The sequence below is a fragment of the Mus caroli genome, unplaced genomic scaffold (genome assembly GCF_978045245.1).
Source record: "Mus caroli unplaced genomic scaffold, Mus_caroli_1 scaffold_6, whole genome shotgun sequence".
In the NCBI taxonomy this organism is placed as follows: domain Eukaryota; kingdom Metazoa; phylum Chordata; class Mammalia; order Rodentia; family Muridae; genus Mus; species Mus caroli.
Window position 1 is genome coordinate 53,981,092 of NW_028227261.1, and position 24,615 is coordinate 54,005,706.

General features: G+C 39.6%; 1 protein-coding gene across 1 annotated transcript in view; it reads right to left on the reverse strand.

The window, feature by feature from the left end:
• Lepr (leptin receptor) overlaps window positions 1–24,615 on the reverse strand; it is an 81,805-nt gene that overhangs the window by 49,892 nt on the left and 7,298 nt on the right. Inside the window, exons 2-6 of the mRNA XM_021159648.3 lie at window positions 21,276–21,335; window positions 16,683–17,012; window positions 14,604–14,727; window positions 4,762–4,967; window positions 137–279 (exon numbers count right to left, since the gene is read on the reverse strand). Of these exons, the coding sequence (XP_021015307.1) occupies window positions 137–279; window positions 4,762–4,967; window positions 14,604–14,727; window positions 16,683–17,012; window positions 21,276–21,315 (843 nt within the window). The 5' untranslated portion in view covers window positions 21,316–21,335. The remainder of the gene's footprint in view (window positions 1–136; window positions 280–4,761; window positions 4,968–14,603; window positions 14,728–16,682; window positions 17,013–21,275; window positions 21,336–24,615) is intronic.

The window sequence follows — 24,615 nt, forward strand, 5'->3', positions numbered from 1 at the left end:
TCAATATGTAATAGTAAAAATAGTCCATTCTACTCTAGAGAGCCCAGGCATATTTAGCAGCAAGGTGATTTCTAAGAGACTTAGCAATCTTTAATTGTTTCTTAAAATTTTACTTCCTTTACCCAAATATACTTACCTCTCTTACAATTGTAGAATTCTCTAAATATTTCACCTGATATTGAAGTGGAAATGGTGCCATTGTTTGGCTGTCCCAAGAAATCTTTAAATTACCATCATCTGTGACTTCCATATGCAAACCTAGGGGTGGATCGGGTTTCACTTAAGAAAAAAAAAAGATAAAAAGACTTTTAAGCTGGTCAATTTTCAGGGCAATCGTCTATGAATAAAATGAAGTTGAGATGAATAGCTTATCTTTCAACTACTTAAAATGTTAAATGTTAACATTTGAGGGTTAACTACAGAGCTAAAGCAGAGGGGCAGAATGGGCCTTTTCCTTGCTCCATCCCAGCGTTCATCCCAGCAAACTCTGTCTTCATTCTTTCACCTGCGTGGGAAAGGCTGGAAATCAGCAAATGAGACGGTTTTGATAAATGTGATTGCCGTCTATAAAAAGTCTACCTAACTTCATGTTGCTAGTAATTTTCAGTCTTACTTGGAGTCGCTGCCTAGTCCCGGTCACTGTGCCTGCTTTTCCTGGTCATGAGGACAAGCACAGTGTGCAGAACAGTATTCAGAAAATGCACAGACAGACCTGGGCAAAGTCAGCATGTCTATCCATGTAAACTAGCAATCCAAAGCACACCTACTTAACTCAGAACAAACATGACTGTGCAAAGAATGCACCATTAGAAGGACGTGACTCTCTATATAGACATAGAAGTGGGATGTTTGAACGTAATGGGGATTTTTAACTAACTAAATGATTTCTGAATTCAAATGTACATATTAACACTTGTATATGTATATGCATATATAAGTACTTGATTATTTCAACCAATAAGAAAACATTTTAAATATGTGAAGAAACCATCTTACAAGCAAAGATTACTTTAATAAATTATGGTTCATACCATAAAGGTATGAACTCAAGCAGCCATTAAAACTCACACTGCAGTGGAATATTGAAAATCTTTAACTTCTGAAGTTCAAGGGACTTACTGCAAATTCATACTTGGTTTTGTAAAGCGTATTGTTTGGATTTCTATGTATGTGTGTATGCGCCTGTGCATGGTATGTTCATCAGTTGCCCTAGGAAACCAGAAAGCAACGTCCGAGCCTCCAACAGCTACAAGCAGTTGTGAGCTGCCATGTGGGTGCAAGGAACCGAACCTGGGTCTTCAGCAAGTGCTTCAAATGGTGAGCCATGTCTCCAGGCTCCATACTTGTGAAATTAACAAATAGAGTGTTTCTTTTCAATAAAGAAGAAGTGTGTGTGAATGGCAAACTGTACATCCATTTTCACCTCAGCATGTCTCTAAATTTGCAAGGTGTATATAATGAATAGAAATTGATGAGTTCGTGACCATTGCCATCACAATAACACACATTTAGTGGTTTCAATGATATTTTCAACCCAAACTGGTATAGTTCTCACACATCCTATCTGTTCAGGAATTTAGAGATGTTGTTTTGTCTTTTCCTTTATTCAAATCTGAAGACACTTATTTTTTGTGACTTGTTGCAAGTTTAAGTTATTATAAAAAGGGGGAGCTAAACACTAACATGCCAATTTTACCATATTCCCAGGAGCAAAAACAACACGGAAACTTAAAAAAATAAATACTTGTCTCCCTCTTACCCCTCACTCTCTCCCCTCCTCCTCTCCCTTTGTCTTCTCTCCTCTCTCCTTTCTCTTTGTCTTCTCCTCTCCTCTCTCCTCTCCTTTACTCTCTCTTTCTCTCTAGCCTTTCCCCCTCTCTTTCTTCCTCTCTCTTTCTACCTTCTCTCTTTCCCCCTGCCTTTCTATAATAAAGCTCTTAAACCATAAAAAAATAAAAATAAAAAATAGATACAGTAAAGAATAGTGAAATTACATGCAATTGCAGGCTATTTCACATTTCCTATCTTTGCAGTCATATGAAAACATAGGTAAAGATATATACGTATCTTTATGTATTAATTAAAGATGCTTCCCTGGCTCTCCTATACCCAGCCCAGCACTGCTGCCGCTCACCCACTCATCAAGAGTTGGGGAGACTTACCTTCCACCTAAGCAGCCTACCTGGGTCAGCTCCTTCTCACCAATCACAAACTCAGCTGTGATCGAGATAACTACCCTTTACCAAGTCTGGTGTCACTCTTCATCTAAGTTTATTCTGTTTCTTGGCACACTGTGCCACATACCTGCAAACACCTTCAGTGAAATGTTTTTTTATCCACAGTTTCTAAGACAACACAGTCTCCTTAAGTCTTACTAAAGTCAGTTAGCATTTTCCTTCCTAAATTCTAACTGGATGATCTGACAGAATCCATATGCTAACAACTCTCAATGGTAGATAGATAGATAGATAGATAGTCCCCCTGAACTTTGGAGTCTTATATCCAACTGCTTAGTCAATATCTTGTAGGACTCTAAGACTCATCTCAAACACAAAGTGACCTTGATTTATGCATATGCACCCAACCCCCAGCATTCCTCTCTAAAGAACTGGTGTTTTCATTGATGGAGATTTTTAGGGACCAACTGAAGGATAAACCTTAATTCCTCTCTGTCCTCCAGCTCCTACAAAGGAATCTTATCAGCTGCATACACCTTTATTGCAACAGCCCTAAACCGACTGGCCAATCTCTACAGCCTCCCATCTAGGCTTCTCCTACCCACACACCTGATCTTTTCCCTTTAATAATTACATTCTTCACAAGGTAGAATAGAATCTGAACATACAGATACATGTGATCATATCACACGTCTGATCCTATCAACCCCTAATCAAAAGTTTCCATATGAATGGTATCAAATCCAAACTCTCTAACCCTGGCCTCTGGTGTTCTCTGTCCCTTATAACTCTGATCCAATCTCCTATGAGGCACACTCCACTAACTCCACACATGGGGACTTCTGAGTGCTCCTCACTCATCACAGGGACTTTTTTTTTTTTCCCTTGACACAGGGAATGTGTTCTGACTTGAAGCATTTCTTACTCTGGAGTTTTACATGTATACCTCTTCTTCGTTTAGTTAATACTAAATAGATCATTGACCATCACAGCGGAAATGACAATCCCCAAATAAACATTACTACATAATACATCTTCGTTCTTTCACAGCACTTACAAATTTTAAGTTCAAATATAAGAAATTGATTTTTTTCTAACATCCCAGTATTAGGGCAGAATTAAGAGGAATTTCTGAATACATATAAATTCAGTGGTCACATGCTACCTTCACTACTCTTCTTGGAAATCAAGTTAGATGCAGTGCTGATCTAAGTGCTTTTTGAATTACCTAGTTTTGAAAAGATAAGAATATGACACTAAATAAATATTTTATCACTTTTTCCTGTGACGTAATTCCACAATTGAATTGCTTAGGTATTATTATCATTATGTTACAAGAGAACCATGCTTATGTCTCTTGAGAACAAATTCGATTGCTAAAGATTGTTAAACAAGGGTCCAAAAGAACCATCTTAGGTCATGTAAAAAGAAGCAATGTTTGGAGCTGTGCATAAAATTGTGAGAGAGAAATGGACAAGTGTGTTCAGTGGCATCAAGACCCACGAATCAAAGGCAAATGTGGAGAGTTGTTTGGGGGGGATGAGACTGCGCACCTGGTAAAGTGCCTATCACGTGAGTTTGGATCCCTAGCATCCCCATAAAACACAGGAACGTATGCACGGTGGTGTGTGCCTACACTCCTAGTGCCAAGGGGCCAAAGATACGAGGGTCCCTGCAGCCCAGGACCTAGCTAGTCTTGCCAAACTGGTGGGCTCCAGCCTCAGTGAGAAATCATCTCCCAATAAAGTAAAATAAAATAAAATAAAATAAAATAAAAAGGGAAGAGCAATAAAGGAGGAAATGTAACATTGACCTTTGGCCTCCTCATGCACCTGCACACATATGAAGAGTTGCATGTTATCATTTCAGAAAAGGGAAGCAAAAGATAGGAACACTGCTAAGTAGCACATAATGCCCCTCCCTGTATATATAAAACTAAGGAAGTACACTAATACCTGCCTATGTGATTGACATCTGTGAACTAAATATGTAAGTTTATTAAAGGAGGCTTGAGGATCTTTGCAATAAAAATAAAGAGAGGTGTCCCACCCATGTGAGGTTGTCTTGTACTTGGACTGTGTAGTGGATGGCTTGACTGTTTACTGCTCTGACTTGACTCTGCTCAGTGCTACAGCTCTGCTGTGTGAGTAGGAACCCTGCCCCATTCCTCACAGGGTCTCCAGCCTCTATGCTAAACCCTGCATATATGAATTCTAAGTTATATTTATTGGAGAAATAGGTTTTTAATAATTCTCAAAAATAGTTACCTATGATATAAACAGATGGTAATCAAACAATACACATCCATTCACTAAATCCAAGACTTAAAGGAGCCCAAGCTGCTTCAAGAGACCATTTCAGTGCTAATGGTAGAGATGTTTACTACTGTGAACACGTGGAGAAGCTGCCAATAACACCCTAGGACTAGCCGTGTTTTTCAGTAGTCATCACAGTGATGTAAGCCGGTGGAAATCTTTAACCCACAAGTAACCTTTCAACAGCTTTGCATGATTGATTTTCTTTTTCTTTTCTTTTTTTTTTTTTTTTTTTTTTAGCGTCACTGTCACTCTGAAGTGCAACTTACCAACAAGCATGGGCTGCAGTGACATCAGAGGTGACTGAAAACTCACACCGGCAGATGTGATTTCCAAATACATCAGAAGAGCATAGTTGAGTTTGGCTCTGGGTACCAGCACATGACATTCACATCCCCGAAGACTGCAGTTGCACTGGACAGTCTGAAAGCTGTCTTTCAGTGGGGGCAGAGGCGAATCATCTATGACTTCAGGCCTATATTCAAATATAAGAACAAAATGTAAGATGGGTATGGAAACTGAGCAGATTTGGAAAGCAGGATATCAGATCCAGCTTAAAGGTGGGCTATATCAGAAAAAAAATAGAGAGGTAGAGCAGACTGACGGTCAAGGTAGCATAAGCAAGAGGGCAAAGGAACTAACAAGAAAGAGAAGCCACTGCCCTAACATACCACCCACAGTAGAAATAGCCTTAAAAACAAATATGAAATAAAAGCTTTTTCAGACATGCCTGAACTTAAGAATCATCTTCGGATCTGCATTATAAAAATGCTGTAGGAAGGCTCTGAGCACAGGAAAATAAAAGCTTGAAATCTGAGGTCACTCAAAGGAATAAAGTTTGACTACAAGGATAATTATTTATTGTCTGATTAAGTCAAGATTGGCAGCCATGTATTTATAGGGTATTGCATAGACCAAACTAAAGTATGCAGTATTAAAACCAAGCTTGAGGGAGCTGGTGCTGTACACCTGAAATGACACATGACATACAAAGTGGTATAGAGTTGCTTAGATTCGAAGACGTGTCATAATTCAAAAGCTACTAAAATATAAGTCATGTAGATAAAGCTAATAAGGAACAAAGCAGATTAAATGGAACAGTAGAAATATGCTAAAACTAACAGGTTGTGGTAGCGCATGCCTTTAATCCCAGCACTTGGGAGGCAGAGGCAGGCAGATCTCAAGTTTGAAGTCAGACTAGTCTACAAAGCAAGCCCCAGGTCAACTAGAGCTTCACAGAGAAACTCTGACTCCAAACTCCAAAATCCAAAACCCCAAAACAAACAACAAACAAACAAAAAATGGAGAAAAGAAGAAAAAATAGAAGGCTTGAGACTAGAGTTGGTGGCATTAAATGCGAATAGCCTAAATGTCTTGCTTAGAAGGCACTCAGTAGCGAATTGGGCAAAAAAATAAGACCTAATTATAAGCCTCTCATAAGAAATCAATTTTAACACTAAAACTCAAATTCACTAAAGAAGGTGGTTAGAAAAAGATATGCTATTTCAAGATAAATCAAAATAGAGTTGAAGAGCTACCTTAATGTCAATAAAGTTGAATGGAATACAATAATTATTTTCCAAGCTAAAGAAGTCATTCATATAAAAAAGAACTGTGGAGGAGGGTCACCAAAAGTACATACCATATGTGTGTACCTAATAGCAGGAAGAAATAGGCTATTTCATAACTACTCATGAAAAGTTCAACTCTTCTCTAATAATTAATATAATAAGTAGACAAAAGGAATCAGAATTAAGAGCCGAACAACACTGTTAAACAACTTGACCCATGTAGTGAGATTAGTTCTCCACATCCTAGCCATAGTAAGTTCACCTTGCAGCAAGCCATCATTTTAGCATTGCCAAACTGTACAAAACAAGCCATCCCTCCCCTAGAAGAACAGTGTTTGCCAAGAGCAGCAGACTTTCTGACAGGCCAAGGGGAAAGTAGACCCAAATATGGAACTTGCTACTATCTATTTAATTATTACTTACCTTCAAAAGTGAATAAGCTTGTTCATAGATATGAGAATGAGATATAGTGTTTGTGGTGGTTTGAAAAGGTATGGCCCCCGCAGATTCATGGGTTTGAATGCTTGGCCGTAGGGAATGGCACTATTAGGAGGCATAGCCTTATTGAAGGAAGTGTGGGCTTTGAGGTCATATATGCTCAAGCTACACCCAGTATGGCCCACCGTCTCCTTCTTGTCTGTGCATCAAGATATAGAATAGAACTCTTGGATCCTCCAGCACCATATCTGCCTGCATGTTGCTATGCTTCCTGCCATGACGATAATAGACTAAACCTCTAAAACTATAAGACAGCCTCAATTAAATGTTTTCCTTTATAGGAGTTGCTGTGGTCATGGTGTCTCTTCATAGTGATGGAACCCTAAGACACATGCGAAGAAGAAGAGAAGGAATCGTAGAGGCTGAGGGAGATGGCTCAGTGGGTAAAGTGCTTGCTATACAATCATGAGGACCTTACTTTGAATTCAATGAAGCCACATAAAAGCTGGATGTAATTGCAAGCGTCTATGATCCCAGTACTTTCACTATAAAATGGAAGTAGAAACAGGAGACTCCCGAGCAGCTCTCAGGCCAGCTAGCCTGATATGTTAGTAACAAACAAGACAGACACCCTGCTTCAAAATAAAATGGGATCTGATGACTGACACTCAAGGTTGTACTCTGACACCGCCCCCCCCACACACACACATTGCTAGTATTTAATTCTTATATGTGAACAAAATGTACTTGAAAGTACATAACGATGCAAGAACTTTTGTCAATTTGATTTTAAATTTGGCTTCTTTATGAACTTTACCTTGGGCAAAATTTTCTAGTTAGTGACATAAATATTTAGAACTTAAAATTCACCGTTAACAGCCACACAGGGTTTGTAGAAGGTACATTTGGTCCTCTGACTTTTGGTACATTTTTTTTCTTCCCAGAAAAAAATTTCTCTATAAAATCATTAGCATTCTGAGAAAAAAAAAAAAAAAAAAAAAAAAACAGGCCTAAGCTAAACTAGTGTAAATGTGTACTATCTAAGGTCCTGACTTAGGAAAGTTGACAGTGAACCCCAGTCCTCAGTTCTTGAAGAACTTTACCTAATCTTAGCCTTACAAATTGCCTATTTGATGTTTCATACCAGTGAGCTGTAAAAATAGTTCCACAAAACTTTACCCTACTAATATCAAATAATACAAAGAATAATGATTCTTAGACCTCATTTGAAAAATTCACAGATTCTGTGTCTTTTAAAAAAACACAAACATTCTACCTCTACATGAGACCCACTGGATCAGCCAAGGTGGGAGGCTCTGACCTAGATAAGTCTTACAGAGGAGGTGAACTGTACTATTCTAAGTTCTCTCGCCAAACAAATGGAGAATCAAAGAGGACAAGGGGAAGAAAGAAGAAGAAAGGCATAAGCAGAAAGAGATCTCATGAGCAGTCTGATAGATTGAGGTGAGAGGTATGAATATCAACCTACTTCTGGCCCAGTTGTTGACAGGGCAGCTAGTTAACTCATAAACAGAGGTTGTTTAGAAGGAAGGTCAAGTCTCCCCAGGGCCAGAAGTAGAACTTAGAACACGGGGAAGAAGCTTTGCCTTAGTGGACCTCCACAGGGCCTGGATCCAACTACTTTTTCATAAAGCAATTTAAATTCTAAGAAGGAACTTTCCTTTTTAATGTTATCAAAGGAACAGAAGACAGGGTCCATGGTCAGGAGGGAAAGTTCCATCCTCATTGGCCTACCAGCTGAGCAAAATATGTCTAGCTCTCACACAAGGACATGGGAATAATGTGGTATCTAGCCCCTCCAGAAGTAAGTTAAATCAAGAAATGGCTCTGGGCAAGACAGAAGAGAGAAGGGCTTATCCACAGGAGAAACTAAGCTTCTAGAATGAATCCTAAAACTGCGGTAAGTCAGTGAGGTAGGAAAAGAAAGCCTAGTGACCCTGGGTCACTCAAAAAAAACTTTTCTGCTTCTCCCTGGTTAGGCAACATGCAGAACCTTCACGTCATCTCCATGGGTAATCCGGGGTCAGGCATTTCCTGGTAGAGAGGGAGATAAACAAGACTGTCTTAACATTGTGTCCATTAATACTGGACAGACACAAGCACAGCAAGAGCTGACTCTGTCCAGTGAAGCTGCTTGCCAGAGGGACACTCAGGAAAGGAGTTGGGTGTCTCCCATTAAGAAAGGGTGAAAAACAGGAGGTCATGAAATGAGACCCCAAGAGAGAAGCTAAGACTCATGGGAAACCATTCCTGAAGTTATGGGGGCGGGGAGGAAGAGTGGGAATAGCATGGTTGAGAGGAAAGCTAGTCAGAGTGTGGAATTCTACTCACCGAGTTTCTAGGAAAAGCAGATTTACCAGTGACGTCAAAGAATGTGCTTGACAATGCGTAAATTAGGTAGGGTCAATGAGAACAGTGAAACCAAGGCCCCGAAGCTGGGTTTTGTAACCACCATGTGCTGATTTAAAGAAAACAAAAACCAAAAACCAAACCAAAACAAAACAAAAGCTGGGGAACAAAAAAAAGGGAACCAGCCTTTCGTAAGCCAGGAAGGTCCAAACATCCATGTGACATGACAGGCAGCGCTTTCTCATCTGACCTGGTCCATGGTCCCCTGTGTTCTATGACTTCCCAGATCCTCGTCCAACTGTTTGTCTGTGTCTTGTATACTTACAAATGTTCTGTACTCTCTCCTGCCTACTCTTAATTTCTGCTGGGCACTCCTTAGTTCATGTGTCCTGTCCTTCTCTTTATTACATAGCCACACTTTCAAACTTGGCTTTAGCATTTTATATTTTTAAAACATACTTCAGCTCCACAACGAAGCATATTGTGTAGATATTTCCTAACAGGCTGAAACATTCCATCATCTAGGAAAGTTCTTTAAGTCAGACGGTAAATGACTCAAATAGCTTCAGGGAGTCCTTGAAACTGACCAGATTCACCAGCGCCTCCCACCCCCACTCCTCACCCCACCACTAAGGAAACAATAAGAAGCAGAAATCAGCCAGCCCAACTGGAAGAGGTTTAGACCAACTGAGTCACTTGTAAACTCAACCTGTTGAGCTGCCTCCATGTGTGCAGTGGGTCCCAGGTCCCCAGCTTTGGTGAGCAGCCATCTATGCTGGGGTGGGCTTTAGTGATGCAGCTGTATTTGAGTCATCTCTTCTCATATAAGTAACCCTTCACCCATATTCCTATACTTAATCCCCAAAAAACTCAGTGGTTGACCAAATTGGCCCTTGATGGTGTCCTCACTTTGGTCTGCCATGGGTGCCCTCTCTGGAGTGAATAGTTGTGTATGTCATCTCTCTAGGAAAAAAAGTGTGTGGTAAACACTATTACCCACACTCAGCTCAGAATTTGGTTGGACACAGTAGGGACCTTACAAAAGGAAAGAAAGAACTTCCTGGTCTAAAATAAACGTCTAAAGCAGTCCCAGAATATCACATTTCTCAGAGCTTCCCTTCTTCAAGTGCTCAGACAAACATTAATATCTGAGCTCAAACAATGCTTTTCCTTTGAGGACATATTTATAGGTTTTTTTTAAATCCTTTTTAAATATCAGATTTTAGCTCCTGGAAAAATATACTTTTTTTCTCACACTTTGAAAGATGTCTTTTGTGAATTTTAATGGAACAAGGGGGCGATTTCCTTAAAATAAAATAAAATGCCTTTAATTACTATTTTAAAGTAAATCTCAACATTTTTAAGTAAGTAAGCTTAATTATAAAACTTTGCCATACAACGCACTATGCATAAGATCATTAGCAGTATAAAAGCATTCAGAGATGTTAACGTGGTTTTCAAAATGGGGTTAGATCTAGAAGCTAAAGATCCCAGCATGACACTCAACAGTAAGCAACAGCCTGGAATCAGGATCTGGACAGAGGACAACGTATGTTCTCTCTGGCTTCCAAGCCCTCAGCCTTTCAGAAGAAATTGCCTTTCTGGGCATAAGCACCCTAGAAGCAGAGATTCCTCACTGATGAAAAAAAAAAAAAAAAGCAAAGAGCTTCCCACCCAGAAATGGAGCCAGCACTGATGACTGGACACCAGAACTGATTTTTAAAATCTAAACATGGATAAGATAACTCACTAAGCTTCTATTCTGAGCAGGCTATTTTACAACTCCCCACATCCGACCCCAGGCAAAGGATGACCCTGGATATATAGCATACAAGGACTATGACTAGGTCTGGAACTCCTGGCAGATTATGCCACAAAGAGTAACTGCCTGTGTGGACTGAGCCGCAAGTGGGAGACTGAATGCCCTAACAACTAGATACAGGTCAGGGATTTATCCATCCACCCTATGGAAGTATATTCCACTGATGATCATGACTGTTCTCATTTAAAAATTAGATTGTTTTAGCTTTCTTTTCTATTAAATAATAATAAAAAAAAGGACCAAAGACAGCTTGAGAGAGGAAGAGGTTATTTGGTGGACAGGTCAAGCCCATTATGGGGGAATGTGTCCACAAAATCCTCAAAGCAGGAACTTGAAGCAGAAAGCACAGAGGACTGCTGCTTTTTCACTTGATTTCTATCTAACTCAGGCCCACCTGCCCAGAATGGCACTGTCCAGGAGAGCTGGGCCCTCCACATCAACCAGCAGTCAGGAAAACGCTGCACAGACACATACATAGGCCAGTGAGGTGGAGGCAGCCCCTCACTGAGAGTACGTCCCAAGTATGTCTAGACTTGAGTCAAATTGACAAAATTTAACCAGTGCAACCAGTTGGTTGTGAAATCTGCTAGATCATAATTTGGTTAGCTGGTTCCCTCTCTAACCTGGCCAAAAAAGGAAATTAACTAGAATCTAATTATGATTTTCCCCCCATGTATCTGGCTGGTAAGCCAATGTATCCCAGGTGCAAGGACTGTCAAACTTGACCTTTCAGTCCTGTCTCAGCAATTACTAGTCACAAACAAAGGCAGCCATGGAGGTACAGATATAGTATTTCTACAAGTGTAGTTACTTTTATATTTTCAGCTCTCTTATGTATATCTTAAAGATAAATTAATATGGCTAACTTAGCTGTACAGGACCAAGCACCACCCGCACTGCCCTGACTCTCCTTTCTTATTTACAGGCACGGTCATTGAGCACAGAGGGAAAGCAGCATCACTGGGAGCACAGCTGTTGGGGGACATCTGTAACTCAGCATCTTTCTCCTTTTACAGATGGGTGTGGGGTCCAAGGTCTCATGAACCAATAGTCTACCACAGAGATGAAGACAGTAACTCTTCATATTTGACACTTTGACACTTCCTCTTGGCTGGTTTTTCTTTTTTTTTTCATTTTTTATACCTTTTTGAGGCTTTCTTTTATTTTTAATTATAGCTTAGGTAATAATACGAAGTACTAGGTTTAACTGCAACTTCTTCATAGCTATGTGCCTGTCCACTTTGGTCTCAGCCATTTCCTTCTCCAGTGCTCCTATATGGCCTCTTCTCCTCTGCAGCTGCTTCCCTAACCTGGGTTAGGGAACTAACCTGGGTTAGTTCTCCACTTTTGCTTTCCAATTATGTGTATTTCATTATTGTACTTCCCACTTTCCTTAAGATATTTTCCTCTCATCTCATGATCCCCTCTATAGACTCAGATCTACAAACACACATATAAATAATATAGATACACACGGAGATGCACACACTGCTATAGGTCTGTCATATGTGGTCTTTATGTTGAGGTTTCCTTCTATTCCTGATTTCTTCAAAGCTTTCATCCACAAAGGGATGTTGAACTCTGTCAAAGATCTTTCCTGTATCAATTGAGGTGATCATGTGAGATCTCTCCTTAAGTATATGATGGATTATATAATGATTTATGCATACTGAAGTAATAGGAATCAAGGCCCATTGCCTATGGCTTACAATGAATCACCAAGGGTTTGATGTATAAGAAGTCAGTATAAAGCTTTCCTGGTATAAGGTGGGAAAGGAAGTGCTAAGGAGAAATGCAATAGACTAAGTGTCCTTATTCGGATTTAGAGTTGATTATCTAATCAGTGGTCCCCTTTGACCAGAGTGACTCAGAGAAATCAACTAAACTTTACTTAAATTTTAGCTGTAAATTTCTCAAGCCCTGGGTCTCTTTATTCAATCACTTTAAAAAATAATTTTCCTTCTTTCATACAAATAGAATGGCACACATCAAAGGAATTACCTTAAAATCACTTTAGCCACCAACTGAGACCACAGAGGGGCTCAATGTACGTAATAGCTCACATGGCCATCTGGGTAGCACAACCTGAATTCCACTTGACAAAATACACATTGTTTAAAAAGCCAACAAGTAACTATGGCACAGGCTAAAGGCCTCACAAACATTCATTCGTCCTTTTATCACCAGCACTTCCTGTTGGAATTTGGATTCTTTTATTTTTGTTTATTTTATATATGTGAGTACAGTGTCACTGTGTTTAGATACAGCTTTAGAGCTTCAGCTGTGCTATAAGAGGAGGTGCACTTTCACTACCTGCTTTTCAGACCAAAGATAGAAGGGACATGTGTGCTTACCCATGAGCACATGTCTTTCAAAATACCTGGACTAAACATAAATAATTCATGTCTTTTTTGTTGTGACCCACTGACATTAACCAGGGCCACCAGAGTGATCCTAGAGCCTGGTGGACTTAACAGGGGGTTCACAAGTAAAAACAATGACTCCTCCTCTCCCAGAATTTATCTGTAGCTATTAGTTCAGCATGGAGGGTATGGCTATTTGAATAAGAATGGCCCCCACAGACTCATATATTTGAATACTTGGTTCCCAATTGGTGGAACTATTGGAAGGATTAGGAGATATGGCCTAGCAGGAGGAAGTGTGTCACTACGGGTTTGCTTTCAAAGGGGGTTTTAAAAGACTAGTACCATTCCCAAGGCACTCTCTGCCTCCTACTTTGCATTTTGAGATGTGAGTTATCCCTGCTGCCATACCTTTGCTCTGCCATCATGGACCCTAATCCTCTGATACCATAAGCTCAATTTAACTCTTTCTTTTATAAATTGGTCTGGTCATGATGTTTTATTACAAAAATTAACTAATACATAGAGTAGAGCGCCCCCCATGAAACCCTCACACACCCATGACTGACTATTGACAGAGCCAGCCTTGAACAGGTTCAGTGTAAGCAACCACAACCACTGTGAGTTTGTGATTTCAATATCCGTGCCCTGTCCAGAAGATGACTTTTTAAAGCCCTTCTCTCTATCTTTTACGTCTTACTATGTAGGTGTTTTTAAAGATAGAAGTGAAAGGTTTGTTTCATTTTAAGCACATTGCCCTCTCCCAGAATCTTTAAAATAGAGAGCTCTATGAAAACTCTATTGTTTTTTCTTATGACAGTTCAATTAACTAGCACACAGTGGAAACTAGGGTCTTCACTTTCCTCCTCATTCCATGTCATTAACGAAGCATTATCAGCTCTTTCAATGTGGGTGTTCTCCTGGACACATCTCTAATCTAGCTGCCCTCCCCAAAAGGCTGCCCCTGTAAGGGGGACTGCCTAGAAACCCAAGTCCTCCTGCCATGGCGGCTCTGAGTTCTACTGGCTTCGTGAATTCACCAGCTCATTAGAAAGCTCTTCATTCTCTCCATCACATCAGTCCCTCAACAAGACTACAGTCCTTTTAACACACCTCCAACTCCCATCCATTTAACTTCTTTTCACCAATATCAAGTTTTTAAAGCCATTCTGGTTGGCAATGTTTTTCATGTGGTTTGTACACAGTGAAAAACCTCTCACATCTAGCAAGTGGATGGGGATGCATCAGAAAGAACATGGGGTAATTTATATAATAAACACATTTGGCAATTCACACAGAGGCATATCTGACAACATCCACATTTCTTTTTGTCCATCCATATCTGCAGTATCTCTGTGCCTAAACAAACAGGAAAAGAGAGGGGAAATCTAATGGTGAAGATGTTGTATAAAAGACATCCAAACCACTCTTTACAATGTACACGGCTGCAAAAAGAGGTGCAGGGATGGGAGAGGGTCATAATCCACTTCTGTGCTTTAAACAAATCAGGTCATACAGCCAGCCAAATTAATTTCATCGGTACTCACAGATCATATAAAAGATGGACCTTAGAGTCATAATTCTTGAAGGGGTTCTTAGCTAATGGTTCCATATGACAGATGAATAATGTCAAGTCCCCTTTCATCCAGCACTCTATGTCCCAGTTTACACCTGCATTAAAAATAAACTGCATTAAACCTGAAAAACACTCTCAACAACCCAGTGAAAGAGAAGCACTAAATTGAATTTAGCAGTGTTCTGATACAACTTCTGCTACCCATTCTGAGAGGGGAAAGCAGGCCTGGGTAGGGATGTACTTAGGTGAGCCACTCAGTGTCTTCGACCCTCATTTTAGTCCCTTAGGCCCCCATCCCACCCCAGCCTGTTGTAAATCAGAGAATGAAATTCAATTATTATTCCTCAACTTCATTTTAATCTCAAGCCACCTAAACAGGATGGGACGCCCTTTTATTCCCCTCAGTTCATGTTTCCTTTTCAAGGGAAATCACTACATCAAATAAGACAACTACCTGTCGCCCCTTGTAAGGCCAGCTCCTAGAGATGGGAGAACATTTTCTGGCCTCCACGGGCAACTGAACACATGTGCCATTGTTTATACAGAAAAACATACATGGATGTAAACAAAAAATGAAAGTAAATCTTTAAAAAAAAAATCTATGACTAACAAGACAAAACTAACTTGAGACAACATTAACATATTTCTCCAAATGAGACGTATTCCCAGTTGCTGAGCACCTTGTATGAAGGAGAGACCTATGTGGCAGAGTAACAAATTGAAATCTTACTGTGAATCTATGAATGATAGCTATTATTTACCCTACTCATTTTAGTCACAAAAACAGTTCCCTTAGAAATGACCTGCTTATTAGCCACTTTCATACAAAATTATGAAATTTCCCCTCCAGAAGTAAAGAATGTGATAACGTTTTTATCCTTCAAGACTCATTACTAAGGCTCTGCTCATTCTTATCATATTTAAAAATCAATAGATTGACTAAGGCATTCCTTCTATTTATGAACTGAATTGAAATTATTCTTACTAACTTAGGCATCAGATCATCTAGTACTGGAGTCAGAGGTGGTCCGGAGGCTGCTGACTTGAATGGCAGAACCTGAACCTGTGCCTTCTTCAGGAGCAGCAAGTGCTCTTACCCACTGAGCCATCTCTCTAAACCTTTCTTACTCTTAAACTGGCTTAAACATGGGGTGCTTTTTTTCCACATAATCAAAAATGAGCAACTGGGTAGATGGGGGAACATCTGGCAACATCTGAAGATTTCTTTAGCTTGTTTTGTTTGCTGAGACAGGGTCTCACTCTGTAGTCCAGGCTGGACTGGAGCTGACAATCCTCCTGCATGTCTTTGTCTCTCACATGCCACTATGGTGGCTGGAGATATTTCCTTTATTACTGGGTAGAGACCAGGGATATCATTAAGCATTCTCCATTACAGAGGTCAATCTGAAGGATTATCTGGACTGAGGGGTCATTAGCATCAACTGTGAAATCCCAACTAACACTATACAAGACTCCTTACTTACGTACATCTATTTTCCCATATTTTGAGTCATTTCATCTAATTGACTCAATTAAGTCTTCTCTGTCCTTTCAAAAAACTTAGAAATAATTTTGTTGTTCTAATTTTCATATACAAAATTAACTAAGTTATCGGGGTGTAAAATCCTTATGACAACAATTAAACTCACTCAGCATAACATGTATTATTTCAGAGAGATTCTTAGCCTGCATAATTCATTATAATTCAGAAATATTTTTAAATTTAGTTACTTCAACAGTGTTGTTAATAATTTGATATTTTATCAATTTAAAGTGTGCATTTTCTACTTCCAAGAAAGTTTAGACCCCAAACAGTATATTTACAGGTAAAAAGAGTTCCCTTAATGACAGTTTTATAGAATATAAAACTATCAGAGCATATTTACTAGTTACACAATGAGCCCTAATTTTAATACTGACATAAAAATTATAATATATGTTAATTACATAAAAAGACATCTAATCCATAGCAGTTTCACAGAATTGAAACATATTACTGAATGCAGGCAGAACACAACACTATATATATTTGGGGCATAAAAGTACTTACCTAGCTGGCGAAAAACTGAAGCCTTCACTACTGAAGCCAGTGTCTTCCCTTCAGTGTTGTCTGTGAGTGCAGAGCAGTTTTGACCTTGCTCATTCCCAAAGCAACAGTGGAAGACTGTTTTGGATAACTCAGAAACGTAGATACCACTTGAATTAATTTTAGCTTCAACAACTGCTTCAGAAGCCCCCTTCAAAGCCGAGGCATTGTTTGGGGCTCCAGCAGGTGAGAGAAAGGAGTTATCGGTTGTGTTCGGTAGTCCACAAAACAACTTAAATTTCCAGGGAGAGATTGGATATGCCAGATTAAGTGCAGCTATCACATAAAGAAATTCTGCTAGGACAGCAAAAAGACAGAGAAAGCAAGCCATCATTGTCATGAAGATTAACTGGGAAGTACTTGAGATTAAATGGTAGAGCATTTTCAAGTAGAAATATTTAACCTTCAGAGTGCTGGATCAGAGTCTAATAAACAACCCTGAGCTTCTTCTACCTTCCAGAGAAGTAGACTTGAGAATGTGATACATTTACTGAACTAATTCCACCTCTCCTCTGGAAATTCTTGCATCAATTTTCCTCATTAATCTAACAAGTTTACATTTTAGTATGAAAAAATTTACATCAATTTTCTTCCCTTTTATATGAAAATTATCTAACTTTTCAGAATAAATAAGGAATATCAGAGTGCTTAATTTATCAATAAGCACTAAAGCACTCTCAAAATTCATTAAAAGACTCACAACAGTGTGTTAACAATTGTCACTGAACGCTTTCGGAGAGAGTTTGTCTTTGACTTAGAGACAGTTGAAGGTCTCCTAAAGCTTCCCAGGAGCCTCCAGATGTATGATGTCACAGGAAACGCCCCATGCACTGACCAGGAAATGACCCAAAACAACATTCCCTCCAGGAAATTCATACTGTGGATGATCCATGACCTTTTAAACATAAAACTAAGAACACTCATGGAACTGTACCCAAAAAACCTCACGTTTTACACTTACCTTTAAACAAGGGCTTTTTGAAAATAAACAATTGACTGGCTATACATCTTCATTTTACATATGAACCCAAATAATCTGATGACTTTCTCACTGTGTATATTCACCAACACAGAGAGTTCTGAGAATTGTATATGGATTTGTATATAATGAGAGTTTTGAAGAAAGTATAAAGAAAGATGTCCTTTGATGTCTAAATAGATAAATAAATGTTCTTTGATGTCTAAATAGATAAATAAGCCGCATAATTCAGACAAAGGCATAATATTCAGTTCAAAAGAGAAGTATAAAACCAAGCCATGGGGGACATAGGACATTTACAAGTATATCTCCAGGAAGCCATCACAATGGCACATCTGCATGATGCCACCAAGGCCACTGCTTGCCAGGACTTCAGTGGAGCAGAAGGCTGAATAAGCAGGCAGGGACGCTGATTTCTATAGCAGTGGGGAAAGATCATCTTGCATTTGTCTAAGGGACAGGATGAACAAAATGAATCCTGGTATGAGCTGTAGACTTTAGATGACAATGATCATCAAAACACAGGAGATATTTATAGAACATTTGTAGTTCCAGCTACGCAGGAGGCTGAGGCAGAAGGTTCACTCGGGCCATCAGTTTCAAGACCAGCCTGGACAACATCATGAGAGCCCTATCTCAAAAGAAAAGGGACTGGAATTAAAAAGGAGGGGAGGTCCCATTTATAATAACTACATTTTTAAAAGCATCAAGGAAGCGAAAGATTTCTACACTACCTATAAAACATGGATATAAAAAAGACAACACAAATAGGAAAATATTCTATTTTCATAAACCTGAAAGAATATCTATTAAAAAAAACTACTACCCAGATCAGTGCAGAAATTCAATGCAATTCATATCAAAATGCCAAAAACATACTTAATAGAAATGAACGATACAAAAATTCATATGGAACCATAAAGGACTACCAAAACCGCATGGCAGAGCATGCGTGTTAATTGTAGTTAGCATTCAGGAGGCAGAAGCAGGCAGATCTCTGAGTTTGATGCCAGAGGTCCTCAGAGCAAGTTCTAGGACGGCCAGTGTGACACAGAGAAACCCTGTTTTGACGGAAGGAAACAGAAGAAGTCTGATTCCAAACACAGGACCAAGTCATATAGCTTAAGCAGCTCAGCGCTGACATAATAGGCGTCTGAGTCAATGGTTCACAACCTCGCACTCAGGAATAACTGTGTTTCCAGAACCAACTATGCTTCAACAAAACGGCCTGCCAGAAATGCACTGCAGAATTAATGGTCTGTTTAGTAAATGGCACTGGGCAAAATGGATATTCATAAGCCAAGAAAGAAAGAAAGGAAGGAAGGAAGGAAGGGAGGGAGGGAGGGAGGGAGGGAGGGAGGGAGGGAGGGAGGGAGGGAGGAAATATCCTCATCTTTCATCATTCACAAAATTAATTTAAGATGGGTCAGTAGCCTAAACAGCAGACCTACAACTATGACAAAGCTACAGTAAATCCAGGAAACACCAACACGGAGCTACATGATATTTTGGGACAGACTCCTACGTCACTGGCCATTACAGCAAAAATAGACAAAGACTATGTCAAACTCTAGATTCGTCACTGCAAAGGACATATGCAACAGAGCGACTGTTCATATGTCAAACCTCAGAATGGGGTGAAATGTCTATAAACTGTATGTCTAATATGGGGCTCACATCCAAAATAAACAAAGGACCACATATCTGTGGCACTAATTGGGAAAAAAGGACATGAAGTTGGGAGGGAGATATAGTTCCTGGGAATATGGAGACTTGAATATGACAAAGATACATTTTATACATGTATGAATTTAGAGTATTAAAAGTATTCTAAAATGTATTCCTTAACCTTGCAACTGAGCATGCTCAACAGTGGGTATGTATGGGCATCCCCCCTCCCCCAATAAAATCCTGCTCTCTCTCCTTGCATGCTGCATGCAGGGCAGCTGCTTCCATTCTTACAGGACAACTGTCTCCACTCTTGCATCTCTCAGCTGAGCTTGTTTGTCTTTCCATTCACCAAGATGGGAACACACTGTGTTCAGAAACAGTCCTTGTCCCCTCCCCTCCATCTTCCACATGAAAGCCCCTCCCCTACTAAATCTGGGCGTGCTTTATCTGGCACTATAAGTTAGGTTGCATCTTTTTAGGGGTAGGGACTCATTATGTGGATCAGACTTGCATTGAATTCTTGCTCTTCCTGTCTCAGACTTCTGAGGGCTTAGACTACAGGCCTGGCTAAACTGCATCCCTTAAAGCTCTAGTACATAGAATTTTAAAGAATTATACAATGTGCAATTTTCCTGTCTTCTTTAACTTAAAATATTTGACACTCATCCATATTGTACATATTTACTTTTGTATACTAATATTTCCTTCTACAGATTTACCATGATTTGGTTATTCTTTTATCTGTCTAAGGTCATTTAGGTTATTTCCAGTTTGAAAATAAAGCTGTTATAGAAACAAAAGAAAAAAGAAAAAAAGAAAAGCACTCAAAAAATAACTGTACTTTAAGATATTCAAAAGACACAAGCAAACATCTGCCAAGAGAAGATGCACAAGGAACTGGAGAGATGGTTTAGCAGTTAGCAGCAATTGCTGCTCTCCCAGAGAACCCAGCACACCCGTGGAGCTTTACAAAGTTCTGTAACTCTCGTTCCAGAGATTCATGCACCCTCTTCTGGCCTCCATGGACACTATGTGATACATAGACATACATGCTGGCAAAGCACCAAGACAATAAAACAAATATATATATATACATATACACAAATAAGTGGTAGTGTGTGTGTGTGTGTGTGTGTGTGTGTGTATGAAAACGTTCAGCTTCACTAATCACCAGATAAACCAAGACAAAAATCACAATGCTACATCACCCTACTCCTGTTAGAAAGGAAGTTCTCAAAAAGACAAAATTGACAAGCATTAGCCAAGGTGTGCACCATTCTTTGATAATATCCCTCAGAGCACATACTGTCATTACTGCAGAAGTAAACCTGTCTTTACACATGTGAATACAGTTATATGCATGTGCGTCTGTGTGTGTGTTTCAAACCTTTGCATTTAGACACCATCGGATCTCCTGGGTCTCCTGGGTCTCCTGGGTCTGCAGTTTTCCAACTGCAAATCTCAGAGCAACTCAGTCTTCGTAATTACATGATCCAGCTGCTTATAAACATCTTAATGTGTGTGTGCACGCATATGTGTACACACATGTACACACACATTATTACCAGCATCAGTTCTGTTTCTCTATGGAGCTTTAATGTGCAGCTAAAAGTCTATTACTTTTTTTTTGAAATTCTAAAAGTTGTCTAAGACCAATAAAATCCAACAAGGTAACTGAAATGTATGAACTAAAAATCTCATTAGAAATATAGTCAATTAACTGCCCAATCTCACAAAAAATCAAATAGATAAAATGAAACAAAATGTTCTCCTGGAACTACAGAACAGCTATTCATAGGCATGGGTTGGGACCACAAAGTACCAGGTATCAGTCAACATAAAGTTCCTCTTTAGAAACCAATCTATAGTAATATCATCCCCAAACCACAAAGGTGTGTGCCACTTACCCCAGTGTAACAAAACCACATAGAATTTCTGACACATCATCTTTCTTCAGAGGTGTACACCTGGAAAACAATAAATCAAACACAAATCAGTACACATAGAAAAATTCATATGTACTGGCAGTCCATAGGAGGAAAAAAAAAAAACAAAAGAAAAAAGATTACAAATAAGTCTTCAAACTTGCATGTTCAAATATATTGGGTCAACCTCAGAGAACCATTTCATATTAAATATATTGGTTTGTGTGTATGTGTGTCATATGTGTATGTGTTTGTAGTGTGAGGTAGTATTATGGTGTATATGTTGAATATTATGTGGGGTGTGTGTGTGTATGTGTGTGATATGTGAATGTATGGTTCATATGTGTGTGTGGTGTAGATAGGATATGATGTATGTGTTGTATATGTATATGGTGTGTTTATGGGGTGTATGCTATGTATATGTGTTTGGGGTGTACATGTGTGTTGCATATGTGTGGCCTATTATATGTGTGTATATGTGATATGTATATATGTGTATGTATGTATGATGTATATGTGTGGTTGTGTGTATTTTGTAATATGTTTATATGTGTATATAGTGTGTATACATGTATGCAGTATGTGGTGTATATGTGTGGTCTATATGTATGTGTGTACAAGAATGTGTGTGTGTGTGTGTAGTGTAGTGTAGAATATTAAGCAGAGTATTTGTATAGTGGAGGGGCTCCATTACTGTGGGCATCTTGGGACCAAAGGGTTTATCTCGTTTGTATTTCCACACGATTGATCCATCATCATCAAGGAAGTTAAGGTACAAACTGCAGGAACCTGGAGGCAGGAACCTGGAGGCAGGAACCTTACCAGCTTCATCCACCAGCTCTCTTACAGCACCCAGAACTACCAACCCAGGGTGACAATGCCCACAGTGAGCTGGCCCTCTCACATCAATCATCAATCAAAAACGTTGCATAGCAGGCTTTTCCACAGGCCAATCTGTTAAGGGCATTTTCTGCATTGAGAGTTCTTCTTCCAAAATGACTCCAGCTTATGTCACATTGACAAAAAACTAGCCAACACAAAGGGTATGTGATATATATGTAATGTACTCTACATATGTGCATTTGTGTTTACATATGTGCATTATGTTACGTGCATGTGTGTAGTGTGTGTAGTACATGCACATGTGTATGTATGAGGGTGTGCTATGCGTACCTGCTAGTGGATGTGTACACATGGGCACATGAGAGGCATCCATTTGGGTGTGCTTGCATGTGGTGGCATGACCTTGACTTGGTTGGTGTCTTTCCTCAACTACTCTCCACTTGTATCTTTTTTGGTACAGGTCTCTCAATAAACCTGAAACTCATGAATTCAGCCAGGCTGGTTGGCCAATGGACACCAAGGACCCTCCAGTGTCTAGCCCTCCAGCACTGGACCTACAAGAGGATGACACTGTCTCCAGCTTTTCACTGGTTCTAGGAGTGAATACTCAGGTCTCTCTGCTTATGTGGCAGGCATTTTGCCAGCGGATCCATCTCCCCCATACCTATATTTGAGTTTTAAAAAATAAGATGTATTTATGTTTTCTTAGAAACATAGTAGGTACTTGTAAATATTTGTTGAATACATTAACCTAGGTGATATACAGCCCTGTAGCTTACAAACAATGCTCTTTAAAGCTATTTAGGAATTTAGGCAGAGAAAAATGACTGGTTAAAATGTACAAAATTTGAAGAAATCTTTAAAGAGAATCCGGAAGCTCACTCATAACCTGATCTGAAAGGAATGCATGAGGACTTTTAGCTATTCAGTCAGTCACCCACCCTGCAGAGTGCACCCGACACTGAGGGCCTAGTAAATACATCGATTGCTCATCTGTTGTTACTATAAACTCGAAACAAAAGAAAATCAGACTCTCTGTTCTACTGAGTGATCACGTTATGGGTTTTCAGAGGAAGATCAGACGGTTCATTTTTATAACTAATGATTACGTTGTCATTTTGATCTACCAAATCCACAAATATAAAACAAAACAGTCTCAGTTAGTGTCTGAATGAGGGATTAGACGGAGCAAAAGTCATTTACAACTGGCTCCAGTGATCTCCAATCTCCGAGCCTATGGAAACATTTGTAAATTAGAAAACCAATTCTGGCCTTCTACTTGCTTTGACAAATATCGCAAGTGGCTCCATCTGCTACTAATGTTTCTGCGTTGTCTGCTAAAGAAGCCTGTATTCCATACTTAAATAAAAGACATTTAAGCATTTCATTTGGATTTCATGAACCACTGCTTCTTCAAGAGCCAAAATTTTAACAAAATATATTTACAGCTTCATCTATCTCTAGTGCCCTTGTAATTTTATATATGCCTACTTTTATTCACTCACTAAGAATAGGAATTTGCCCCACATTCTCATCAATATGCTTGATGCCTAAAGAAGCCAAAAGAGAATGTTGGTGCCCCTGAAGCTCCAGGCAGCAGTGAGTCACGATGTGGGTGCTGGGAACCATACCCAGGACCTCTGTAAAGACAGCCAGTGCTCCTAACCATTGAGCCACCTCTCTGGCCTCTCAAATCTGTTGTAAAGTAAAAAGGACTTCTTCCCAAGTTGGATGATACATTTCTATAATGGTAGCATTTAGAAGGGCAGAGACGTAAGATGGCCATAAAAATGGAAGCCAGCCTGGATGGTATAGTGAGTTTTAGGCCAGCCAGGGTTACATCATATCTCAGAACAAAACAAAATAAAACAAAACAAAAATTTCCCATCATCTTGGTAGGATGGTCTGCCCTCCTTTCCCCAATCCCTCCCACACAGAAAAACTCCCCCACCCCTCAGAGAAAACTGCGGGCTAACATGTCCTTGTCTCCATGTTTCCAGTAACTCATTTGAGAGCGCTTCCCGGGGGCTCAGTTTTTGACCACGGATGAACACAATCCTAGCTCCTAGCATCATCACCCCTTGTCCAAGATTCATAAAACCCCCTTGCTTTAGCCTGGATGTGTTACTTCATTGACCTGCTCCTGAGACATCAGTGAACCTACCGGAGAGCTGACTCTTAATTAACCTGCCTTTATCAACTTTTAATCTGATCTAATATGGCCCATATTTGGGTAAGAAAAATCGTATCACACATGAGACACCGATAAAATGCAAGGAAAAGAAAACAGGGGTTCTGGGGAGATGGCTCAGCAGGTAAGGACGGGTACTGCTCTGGCTGAGGGCCCAAGTTTGGTTCCTAGCAACCACATCAGGTGACTCACACAGAACTCCAATTCCAGGGATCTGACGCCCTCTTCTGACCTCGGTGGGACCTGCACACATAACTATAAAACAAAATAAATCTTTTTTTTAAAATC